At 46.1% G+C, this 12596-nt stretch overlaps 1 protein-coding gene across 1 annotated transcript in view; it reads left to right on the plus strand.

Annotated features, from left to right (window-relative positions):
* Positions 1–12596, plus strand: part of SEL1L3 (SEL1L family member 3) — a gene marked incomplete at both ends in the record, with an annotated part of 114103 nt that overhangs the window by 74047 nt on the left and 27460 nt on the right. The window contains 4 exons of the mRNA XM_080697461.1: positions 389–529; positions 4534–4596; positions 7552–7728; positions 10043–10170. Coding sequence (XP_080553587.1) covers positions 389–529; positions 4534–4596; positions 7552–7728; positions 10043–10170 — 509 coding nt within the window. The remainder of the gene's footprint in view (positions 1–388; positions 530–4533; positions 4597–7551; positions 7729–10042; positions 10171–12596) is intronic.

Genomic DNA, 12596 nt, shown 5'->3' on the forward strand with positions numbered 1-12596 from the left:
GACCACAGGCCCCACTGTCTCCCAACAGAGGAGGCCTTTGACAGGAGGACAGAGTTGTGAGTTGTTGACCAGATTCTATCCAGCTCTGTGATTGTTAACCAAGTTCCATCCAGCTCTGGCCCTGGGTTTAGTAAACACACACACACACACACACACACACACACACACACACACCATGTGCACTACTTGTGTTGAGAGCTTGTATTTATGCAAATCTACCTTTGGGCTCTGCCAAACCCCCCCCACCGCCACACACACATTGGAAGACATAGTGTGTCTAATTCTTGGTTCTCAACATAAAGCATTTTAAACTAGGTTTGTCCTCCCACTTATATTAAGTGGAAGCATCACACAGGAAAGTCACTTGTAAATTGCTACTGTCTTTAAGCAACGATTGGCCCAGATGCTGTTCTGGGGGCAGCAAGGTGTGACCAAGAATCCCGAAGCTGCCATTGAGTGGTATGCAAAGGGTGCCCTGGAGACAGAGGATCCCGCGTTAATATACGACTACGCCATCGTGTTATTCAAGGTAAGACTCACTTAATTTGTACTGAAATTGTGCCATTCTGATACTAGACTTCCTGAGCGGTTTCCTGTGGGTGTACTGGCAAACAGGGAGCCTGTAGTTGAAGACACTACAGTGCATTCTCTGTTGCTTCTGGTGGAGAGGGGACCTGCTGCAGAAGGCAGAGGCAGATCACCTGCCTGGCTGCAAGTTTCCTTTTTTTTTTTTTTTGGTGGTACGGGGGTTCCTGGAAGCCCTTCTACCTCCGGGATACACTTCCACGGGCTACACTCTTAGACCTATTTTTTAACATTTTTATGTGGAAACAGAGTCTCTTATGCCAGCGAGGCTGGCTCCGAACCAGCGCGATCCTCCTGTCTCCGCCTCCCAAGCGTGGGGATTACAAGCGTGCGCCACCACGCCCGGCTGCAAGTTTCTTAATCGTTAATCTTACCTTTGGCACCTGGATTCTCCAATTTTGCAAAAACTATGGCATTCTGAGGGAGACGCCCACATTTTATGGGTCCTGCGTGGCCGCTAGCGCCACAGCACTGTTTGCCCCTGGAATTCTCATTGAATTACTGTTTCCACAAAGTGTGTGTTTGGGCCACATCCCAATAGTCCCATTGAGGAATATAAAGGTCTTCGTTTCCAGTCCACCAGAGAGTAAGAAGGAGGGGCTTGGAAGAGCCCAGGAGACAGAGGACTGGTGTTCGAGTCCCACCTCTGTGATCATCATGGGTGTTCTTGGAGCCACCTGATCTCACGAGACAATGGCATGCTCAGGGAACCAGTGGGCTTGGAGAACTGAAAAATGCATACATTATAAAAAAGAATAATCATTCACACTGATTGAGCACTTCCCCTGACCCCCGCTTTATGTGGATTGATGTGTTTAACCCTAGGTTTGCAAGTGGGAACCTTAACATACTGGGATCACTATTTACATGCACTGAAACAGAGGCACAGAAAGGTTTTGTCACTTACCCAAGTTGCCCAGCTTGGACATTTTCGGACCTGGGATGGAGATCCAGGCAGGCTGGCTTCAAAGTCTGTACTCTTATGCCCAGACATAGAGGCATAAATCCACCAATCTTAGAAAAGCAAAGCGCTTTGGCTTTGGTAAGGAAACTCTTGAGCCTATGTCTGACTGAGCCCAAAGAATGTGGCTTCCCTGAAAAATAAGTGTCTTTGAACAAGGATGGGTATCCACATGGCCAGGCACACCTCCAGAACTGCAGCTGTGGACACTTACTGATTAACAACCATGACTTTTGCTACATTTCTACCCTCTAAAACCCATTAAACCCTGGAAAGCTATTGGTTGTTATGGTTTCCAGGCATCAACTCAACATAGAAATTGCTTGAATCTTCGCCATATGCAGCCATGTATTTATTCAATAAGTATCCAATCAGGGCTGATAAAATGCCAGACCCTACACTAAATGGGGGGACATATGAAAGCATGCCTCACGTCCCTGGTCTGGGGCAGGAGGAGCTCTTACATTGGAGAGGACAGAGGACAGAGGTGGCACCTGTCTACCAGAGTTGGAGCTGGTCACTGTTCAAAGTATGCGGTGATAGAGGCATGAATTCGACATTGTGTCGGCTCACCAGGGACTCATGATCTGGAGGGAGAAGCAACTACATCAACAAACGAGTCTGCAGGTGACACATTTCTTCAGCAACTGTCTGATTTCCCAAGCCATAAAGCTTTTGTTGTTTTCTTGCATTCTAGCTAAGTTATCTCTGGGTGGAATAAGAGAAGCATTTCAAGGAAGATTTTCACCTCTGGCTAGGAGGTCTCTTCAAGTGTATTTCTTTGGAAGGACCCCATGTGGAAAATGGGTTTTCCAAATGTAGAGGACAGCCATGTGCATTGGGCTGTGTGGGGTGCCTGGCTGATGTGCAAATATGGTGCCAGAACAATGGGTGTGGCTTGTCCGAGGCAGTCAGGTTCACCCATCGTGCATCCAGATGAGGATGAAGCCTTGGCTTTGACTGTAGCGACTGTTCACCATCGATGCTGAGCACTCGCTGTATGCCAGGGCTCCACAGTTCTCTCATTTAACCACTTCCCATGTTACTCAGGTTTGCATCCGATGACTCTGTACAAGAAATTATCCTATGTTTGATTAAATAGCAAATATTACTGGAAATGTGCCTATCTTAGAAACTGGATGTTCTGTGTTGCAGTGTGTCTCTAACTGTGCAGCTTTGCATAAGTCGGCCTCCCCGGGTTTCAGTTCCATTCCTTCAAAACGAAAAATTGGGGAAGACAGACTTGAGTTCAACCAGGTTCTTACAGTCTGTGACTCTGGTCTTTCTGAAGCTTTTCTAGTAGTCTAAAAAGGTCATCTCTCACCATTCAGCTATTTCAAGTATGTTTCTATGTCCTTCTCTTTCTTCTCCATCACTAATTAAAAGAAGTAATGGTGCACTTTTGAAAAATATTTCTATCGAAATTTCCTTTGCTTCAGTCTGTCAGTTTTATTAAATAGGTAAGTTCAAGTCTGGTAGGAACTTGGTGTATGCAATTTAATATTTAGTGCGATTCATAATTTTATTTGGAGTTTGAAGAATACAGAGTCAGTCCTACCCTGTGCGTTTTTTTATATCCTACAGGAAGTTACAAATCATTACACTTTTTTTTTTTAACACAGAACTGAAACATACAGGAGAAAATAGAGCACTATGATCACAAGCTTGAACCTGGGAGTCCACTTGCCTGGGTCTAAACTCTACCTCTGGTTCCCATGCACCATGTGACTCTTGGAAGTTTCTCAGATGGGAATGACAGTGGCCCTTCTGATGGGGTGTAGTGATGGTCAGCTATGATAGGACTGTAGTGGCCCATGTTAATTGACCCAGGAACATTTATTAGTGCTACATTAATTTACTATGGTGCTAAGCACTTAAATAGAACTAACAGCTGTATTCTTGCAAAGTCCTCTCACATTCATATCACATGTGACCTGTTGACCTTGTCTAAGTCCAAAGGATGGCGACTGGGGAGTGGAGGGTACCAGCGATTCCAAATGAGCTTGGAGCAGCAGCGTTTTGACCTGGCCCCCTTGCCTGGCATCTTCACTTTCAGATCTGTGTCAACAGAGACGTCCTGGACCCGCCATGTCCCCACATGGTCTTCTAGACACCTCGGCGTGTGGTCCTCAAAGTTCCTTTCTTGCAATAAGAACCCCAAATCCCATTTCTCTGCACAGAGGATAAACCACTGCTGCTGGAAAATCTTTATTTTGCTGGAAGAACCTTGTTAGTTTCTGTCACTTGCCTCCAAGGCAACAGATTCCACAGGGGTCCTGTCTCCTTCACAACAGGTTCTCCAGCTGCTTCTGAAGCCACAGTGTCAAACTCTAGGGGCTTGAGGCGGGACCAACGGGGCTACAGCAACAGCGTGATCTTTCTTTTTTTTTTTTTTTTTTTTTTGGTGGTACTGGGGTTCCTGGAAACCCTTCTACCTCCGGGCTACACTCCCAGACACCTATTTTTTATATTTTTATTTGGAAACAGGGTCTCTTAAGCCAGCAAGGCTGGCTTCGAACCTGCGCGATCTTCCTGTCTCCGCCTCCCAAGTGTGGGGGATAACAAGTGTGCGGCACCACGCCCGGCTGCGTGATCATTCTTGACTGCCCAAAGCATAGATAAAGTGCTTTGTCTGGCTGGCAAATTAGATAATCCCAGAGGGAAGCAACCAGGAGACCAAGTGCATTTAACCTGATTCCCGGCTTCGCCCTATAGTACGCAGGGAGCGCTAGGAACTCTATTCACTCGGGACTCAGCGAGGATTTTGTACTACTGCTAACCTGAAACATCAAAACTTGTTGCATCTCCTGCAAATCAGAGCAGAATACTAATGATGATGATGATCATGGCGATGACCATGGTGACATAACAGTGCTGAACGTAGAAATGTTTAAGAGGAAGATGATTTGGGTCATATACGGAGCAGCAATGCCTCTGTGCGCGCTGGGTTTATTTGCTGCATAATTCTGCTGTTTGTTAATGTTTAGGGTCAAGGAGTAAAAAAGAACAGACGGCTGGCCTTGGAGCTGATGAAGAAAGCAGCTTTCAAGGTAATATATGCATATTGTGGAGAGGACAGTCCCACCACACACACATCCACACTCAGATAACGGGAGGAGTCGGCCAGCCTTTCCCTACAGAGCCCAGAAGTGGACATGGGGTGAGGAGGGGTCTCAGCATTGCAGTGATTAGTCATTTTTTGAGTTACAAACCATACAGAAACTTGCCACAGTGGGGACAGCAAAATTCAAAAGCTGAATTCACCTTCCAGTCAATAGAATTCGGCTGATTTTGTTTGAAGGCTAAAATTATAATCATGAGCGGCCTTGATAACAAGCAGCAGGGCTCCTTGAAACGGAATGGGTGTAAATGCCATTGAATTAGGAAAACCAAAAGCCTATTCCTTGGAAGGTTAACCCTGCCGTGTCCAATCCCCAGTCGCTTCCTCTGCCTTGACAAGGGGCCGTTTACCAAGGTCACACCCATGCCTAGGAACTGGCTTTGTCTCTTTTTGCACATCAGTGGCATCTTGAAGTTCCTCTAGGTTTTAATACAGAATAGAAGTTACAAAATCACTTGAGATGGGACACACACATACACACATACACACATACACACTCACACACACGTGTTACAAACACACGTGCCCACTGCATGCACACCCACACACATACATTTACACACATCTGTATGGATCTGCACATGGGCAGACTTGTAGAGACCACTATAAGTCTACACCCTGACAGAGCACTGTGTAGCCCTTTCTGCTCTTGGATGTACCTCTGTTAACAAGGCCGTGAATGTGGGCCTTGTCCACAAAGACTCCTGAAGTCTCCATGCTGACTTCTCGTCCTTATCCTTTTCCCTGGGGAACTCAGAGTGCACTGTTCCGTTGAGCAGGAAGCTGGAGCATGGTGTAGGATAGGCAAGCGTCTCTCCTCCCCCACGGTGCTGCCCAGAGGACCCACAACTCCACAAGGGGCAGCCCACCACGGTGCACAGCTGCTCCTAGCACCAACACAAATGATAGGAAAGCGGTTTAATGCTGGTCATGGAAGGCCCTGGTTCCAGAGCATCCTAGAGTGCGGCAGTGTGGGGATTTCTAGACAGATGTGAAATTTGCATCTTTTTTGGCCCCTAGTGGAGAACTGATGTCAAATGTACTTTATGTGGAATGAATACTTATTTATTTTTGTTGAATTATTTGCTGCAGAGCTTAAGTATAGGGGAAACGCAGCTTTGTGGCCTGGAGTAATGGTGCCCTTAAAAGCATTTTGTAATTCTCACTCTTTCACCCAGCAAGGACTCATTAAGGCACCACTCTTTGACAGGGACTGTGGTGCAGATCCCATAGGGCTGGAGTCTGGGGATTAGCCAGAAGTCACACAGGGGAAGCTATTGATCCAGCTGGGTAAAAGTTCAGAACAAGGTCTGAGTATTAATTCAGAGTACTGAGTACAAAGTCCAAGTACTAAACAATAAGACAGATTTCCTTGTGAGTCCCAACACCATTGCAAGAGGAGATCTGAAAGGCGTTGACCTATGATAGGCACATCTGAATATGGCTGGGGCCTCCTGAGGTAAACACTGGAAAAGCCATCGGCACGAGCCCCTTCTGCAGATTGTTCCCAAAGCAGGCTCTTCTCACCTTATAGAGTGACCTGGTCTATAGCTTCATAAGAGTATTCTACAATGCCTTCTGGAAGCTCACTTTGACCCAGGCTCAAGAAGAATGCTTCCATGGTGGAGTCTATGTTGCTGAGCTTTTCCAAGTGGCACTCTTGGATGCTTATGTTGTGACCCCCCCCCCCTCTGTGAGGGTTTTGGTCTTAGAGTCCCTTTTGCCATGTACCAAATATTCAAAGCATGCCTTTCATTCATTTGGTGGATATTTACTGAATGCTGGCTCTGTGCGTGGGATAAAAACCAAGATCCCATCCCTCACAGAGCTTCCATTCCAAATATCTTTGCTAGTTCTCCAGGTTTTCTCTGCACTAAGATTCCAACGTAGAGACTAAGAGATTCAGCGTCTAGGAGCCGCTGCCCTAGGAAAGGTTGCAGCAGGGAATCTTGGTACCTACTGTTAAGGGACATCCGTTCTTCACTGGGGAGAGGGGAGACAAAAAGATCTAGTTCAATACTTAGATTCTGGCTCACGCATCCACAGGTGCAGGGCACTAATGGCCCCTCACACCTTTGTTTTTGCCCAGGTGTGCACACCAGTGTCTCCCGGCTGGGCAGGTAGCTGTATCAGGACCACTCTCTCTGCAGGGCTCCTGAGCTCTCATCAGAGTGTGAGCATCCGGCAAGCAGAAGTCAATGCCTAACAGAATGCATTCAACAAGAACAAAGAGGCCAGAGGCTAGATTGACATGAACCAGTTTCAGGTTCAGACATAGTTTTGAAATCCTCTTCCCTTCCTTTTCCACTCTCCTCCTCTGCCTCAGCCCCTCCCAGGATCTAATCGCCATCTGAATCAGGAGCGCCAGGCCATCTCAAAGCACCAGTGCTTTATAAGGGGCTGTCATAGCTGCTCCCCTTGGAGGATTTGCTGATGTTCAGGGCAGAGGAATCAACAGATGGGCAGGCGAGTCACCTAGAAAGCATTCCAGCCAGGGCAGGTTTCATGCTTCTTGCCACCCCGGGCTCACGAATTTTAAGGGTACTGTTGATCCTGCAGAGTGGTAAGAAAGGCCGTTTGTAGACAAGGGTGTTGTGCAAGAGCCCAACAGCACTGAGCAATGATCTGGGGGCCAGCATCGCTGTTGAGCTGGAAGGCAGAAATCCCAGCAGCAGCCGGGCCAAATCCACCTGGGAAGTCTCTCAGGCAGGCTTCTGTTTTCTAGCACTTAGCTTTTCTTGAATGCCATCTGCCCTCCCCAAAAAAAGAGGAGAGAAAGGTTTTGCTCAGACACAGACAGCATGCCTTTATAGCAATTGCTTTCAGATTTCTTTAGATTTCTTTTTTTTTTTTAATGTAATTTCTTTTTTGTTTTAAAATCCAGGGATTGCATCAGGCAGTCAATGGCCTGGGATGGTACTACCACAAATTCAAGAAAAATTATGCAAAAGCAGCAAAGTACTGGTTAAAAGCAGAAGAAATGGGGAACCCAGACGCATCGTACAATCTGGGAGTGCTGCATCTGGATGGCATTTTCCCAGGGGTTCCCGGAAGGAATCTCGTGAGTAGACTGGAGGCCAGCTCTGCAGCCGACCACTCGCCCCCCCCCCCCCGCCCCAGGAGGCGTTTGTGGAACATGGACTGTGATTCCAGACTGGACAAGGTGCTGGGGGTAGGGACATAGGAATGCCACCTGAGGCACAGGCCCTGTCCTCAAGGAGCTCAGGGTCTGGAGAGGAAGACAGGACATCAAGGGGCAAAGGGTAGCATTAGCCCAGGCCATGCATGGTAAATGGCATGGGCCAAGCAGTCCTGGAGAAGGGACACGGGACAGACCAACACAGTCCAGAAGGCTCCACAGAAGAGAAAGTCTTGAATTGGGGCGGGTGACTTAAGATGGGGACAGAGGAGAGATGATGCAGGGACTGATTTTATAGTAGCTGAAAGTGCTAAGTTCACATGCGTGCTTGCCTGATAAAAGACCAGATTAAGTAATATTGAAAATAGCACTGGTGGCCTATAGGGTTTACTGAGCGCTGCCTCTGTGCCCGGCTTGGACAAAGCACAGACTCATGGAACCTGTCCTCCCAAATATCTACCCGATTAAGTCCATTTTATGGACTAGGAGACCAAGTTCCTGAGAGGTTAAGTAACTTGAAGTCATACATATGGTGGAGTGGAGGCCTGGCCCCCAAAGTGAAATGGAAGCCTCTTCCATTAATGATAATATTGAGGATGGTGCTAATAACCCAGGCCCTGTTACGTTGAACACCCACCTAGGCCAGGCGCGCTTCTAGGCAGTGGGGACGCAGCAGCAGACAAAACAGTCTCCGCTCTGATGAAGCTTACATTTGGTACCTCATATCAAGACAAACAGAGATGAGTTCTAGGGAGAAAAATAAAGCAGGGCAGAGGGGACAGGGTGGGGAGAGCTGGAGGGATGCTACTGTATAAGGGAGACCAGGGAAGGCCTCTCTGATGTGACTTTGTCCAGACTCCTAAAGGAGTCTTGTGGACATCTAGGAGAACATTCCGGGAGAAGGCAACAATCAGAACAAAGGCCCTCGAGGAAGCAGGCCTGTTGCCAGGTAGCAGGAGCAGAAGACAGCAGAGATGGGGACCAGATCATCTTGAGACTTTGATTTTGCTCCTTGGGAGATGGGAGCTGCAGACCCTCTGGGGCAGTGATGGGTGGCATTAAAAAGGGTCCTGGCGAACACTACTAACTCAAGAGAGACAAGGGAAAGGAATAAGGGATCAACACATTGACTCCAAGCGAGAAAGGACAGCAGAGAAAAAGGGCGGTGTGGTGTCCGCGGAGGGCTCAGCTGGGATTGGGTCTGTAGATATTCTGAAGGTGAGGAGACAGGATTTGCTGATGGGAATGAGGGGGTGAGAGGTGGGGAGGAGTCTGACCACTCGAGGGCGTTTGGCATGTATCGAGATGGAAGAATCCAAGTAGCATTTATTGGTATAAATAAGGCTGTAGCGGCAGCAGATTTGGCAGGGTAGGAGGGTGATTGAAGTTTATGCTCTGTGAAGCACCAGACTAAACCTGGAGAATGCCTTATCTCATTTAATCCTTGCCCCAAAACTCTCCTGCTAGGGTCTATCAGAAGCCACATTCTGCAGTTGCAGAAAATGAAGTTTGGAGAGATTAACCAACATGTCCAAGGCCACGGGGCTCATCAAGAGCAGAGCTGGGATTTGAACTCAAGGTTGTCTGCCTCCAAAGCCCATACTTTCAAAAAAAAAAAAAAAGCAATAGTTAACTACCTCCAAAAAAATAACAGTAATCAGTAGGAGTACATATACCTAAGTGTTTGTTTTCTTTTTTGCTCTGCCGTGGTCTGATTACTCATGAGACAGATATTTTTATGCATTGCAAATGTCTGGTAACCCTCCCACACATCTGCGAGCGTAGATTTTTTATTGTCATATTCTAATTCTCACCTTCCCACTGGAAATGTGTTTTTTGGTGCATGAGATTGAAGCAAGGTATTAAGCAAGGTTAGAAAAGCAAGTGCCTGAATTTTCACCCTGCGTGACTCCTGATACGGTCTTCTATCTAGCGTGCCGGGGTTATGTGAGGACCAAATGAGACGGCAATGGTATTTGTGGTCACCTGTGGTTGTATTTATTGGGTAAACTTAATCAACAGAATAGCTTTTGGCGAGGTCATGCATCCCAGAGGCTGGCTTCTGCGACGAGCTGTCTCTCTGAAAGGATTACTTGACCTGGTTTTCTTAAGTATCCGAAGTTAGAAGCTGAGATTCTATCAAGTTCAAAACGCTGCATGGCCCTGGCTCCCGAGAAACCAGTGCATCCGGGGTTCTCTGCACTAAGGACAATGACGTCTGCTTCTCTCTTTACAGACTTTAGCTGGTGAATATTTCCATAAGGCTGCACAAGGGGGACACATTGAAGGGACCTTGTGGTGTTCTCTCTACTATATCACAGGCAACCTGGAGACCTTCCCCAGAGATCCTGAGAAAGCTGTTGTGTAAGAATCTGTCAAATGTCACCTGTCATAGAAAAGCCGTGTACTCCACTCATTGAGCCTAAGAAGATAGCTCTCCTACTTTCCTTTGTTCCTTCCTTCATTCTTTGTTCCTTCCTTCCCTCCTTTTCTCCTTCCCTTTCTCCTTCCTTTATTTCTCTTGCATTTTAAATTTTTTATTTTTTTATTTTTTTATTTTTGCGGGTCTGGGGATGGAACCCAGGGGCCTTCTACCTCTGAGCTCCACCCCCAGCCCTATTTTATTTTTTATTTTTTATTTTGAAACTGGGTCTCCCTGAGTTGCAAAGGACCTCACTAAGTGGCTGAGGCTGTCTGCGAACCATGATCCTCTGGCCTTAGCCTCCTGAATGCTGGGATTCCAAGCGTGTGCCACCATGCCCAGCCTAAAATTGAGGGGTTTTTTTTGTTTGTTTGTTTTGTTTTTTTTTTTTTGCAGGTCTGGGGATGGAACCCAGGGGCATTCAATCTCTGAGCTACACCCCCAGCCCTACTTTTTATTCTTTATTTTGAAACCGGGTCTCACTGAGTTGTAGAGGGCCTCACTAAGTAGCTAAGGCTGTCATTGAACCACGATCCTCCGGTCTCAGACTACTGAATGCGGGGATTACAATCATGTGCCACCACGCCTGGCCTAAAATTGAGTTTTTAATCAGCTATCTATGCATTCAATTAAAAAAAGCTAAATAATTGACAAGGCAAGCAAAGACTTTAAACTTTTTACTTTAAAAAAAAATTATGTAACAAGGAAAACCAGGGAATCCCTGCTTGCCACCTCCATCCCAGATTCTTATTTTCTGCTCCCTGGAAAAAAATCATTTTCAGTCTTTTAATACTTTCTTTTTAGTTTGCCTCTGTCTCTAAGCAGCATGCCTATCCCACTGTGGTATCATCAGAGGCCTTGTCCAGTGATGGCCCCCTGGGGAAGTTCTCTTTCGTTCTCTTTCCCTCCATCACCTCCCACTGCCCCACACATTCACACTTCCTGTCTGCTCTCCTCTTCCCAAAGAGCACTCGCTTATCCTGGTGAGATTGCTGTTCACAGCTGAATGCTGTTCACAGCTGAATCATGCAACAGACTATGCTCACTGCTTCTTTCTTGAACAACTTTCTGTTGCTTTGGGATAATAATAATAATTTTGTTGTTGGTGGTGTATTTGTTAGCTCTACAGCTCTGGTCATTTTCCAGGTACCTGATCTCCAAATTCTCCTTCGGGTATCCAAATCTGCTCTCAAAATGTCCACACCCATCAGATACTCTGTAATTTAATCTTGTTAGTGATAGCTTTCCTAGAGTCTTGGAACCGTGCTGTCCTCCTGTGATTAACCTTGTCATCGTTGGGGAGCTTCCTTGCCCCTCACTTTTGCTTTTGGGGGGAGTTTTGTTCTCTTTGTTGAATCCCTTTCTTGGTCTGCACCTAAATTTTTTTTTCTTTCTTTTTTTTTTTTGGTGGTACTGGGGTTCCTGGAAACCCTTCTACCTCCAGGCTACACTCCCAGACCTATTTTATACTTTGCATTTGGAAACAGGGTCTCTTAAGCCAGCGCGGCTGGCTTCGAACCTGTGCGATCCTCCTGTCTCCGCCTCCCAAGCGCGGGGATTACAAGCGTGCGCCACCACGCCGGGCTTGCACCTAAATTTTGATAGAGCACATTCTATAGTACTTTCCTGTAGAATGGTGAATAAGAGGCCAATTTTGGGGAGTCTTACATATCCAAAATTGTATCAAAAAATGGCCCACTGATACAGCGTGGCTTAGTGCCTGTTTTGTTATGGCCCCAAGAGTTAAGAATATTTTTCTCCTTTTTACTTTTTTAATTTTTCTTTATCTTTTTCTTTTTTTTTTTTTTTTTGTTTTGTTTTTTGTTTTTTGCAGTACTGGGGATGGAACCCAGGGGCATTGGGCCTCCGATCTACACCCCCTGCCCTATTTGTTTTCTAATTTAATTTTGAAACAGGGTCTCACTAACTTGCAGAGGACCTATCTTGCTATCCTTTTGTTATTGATTTCCAGCTTAATTCCACCATGATCCAAGAACATATTCTGAATAATTCCAGTCCTTTGAAATTTGTTAAGTTTGTTTGATGACCCTATTCCAGTCAGTTTTGATGGATGTTTTCTGGTCTCTTGAAAAGATTGTGTTTTCTAAACTTGTTGGGTCAATGTCTACATATTTACATCTAGTTCACTAATTATTTGTTCAGATCTCCTGCCCCTGACTTTTCTTTCTCTGTTGCTTATATCAGTTATTGAAAGATGTGTGTTAAAACTCCCCACAGTGTGTACCAGCTTCCGTATGTCTCCATTTGGTTTTGTTGGTTTTGCCTTATGTAGATGGAGTTTATATATTAGGTCATTCTGATTTAGAATTAGAATTATTTTGCCTTTCTACCTATTCCTTTTATTATT

This window comes from Muscardinus avellanarius, assembly GCF_963383645.1.
Source record: "Muscardinus avellanarius genome assembly, chromosome: 6".
Classification (NCBI taxonomy): Eukaryota; Metazoa; Chordata; class Mammalia; order Rodentia; family Gliridae; genus Muscardinus; species Muscardinus avellanarius.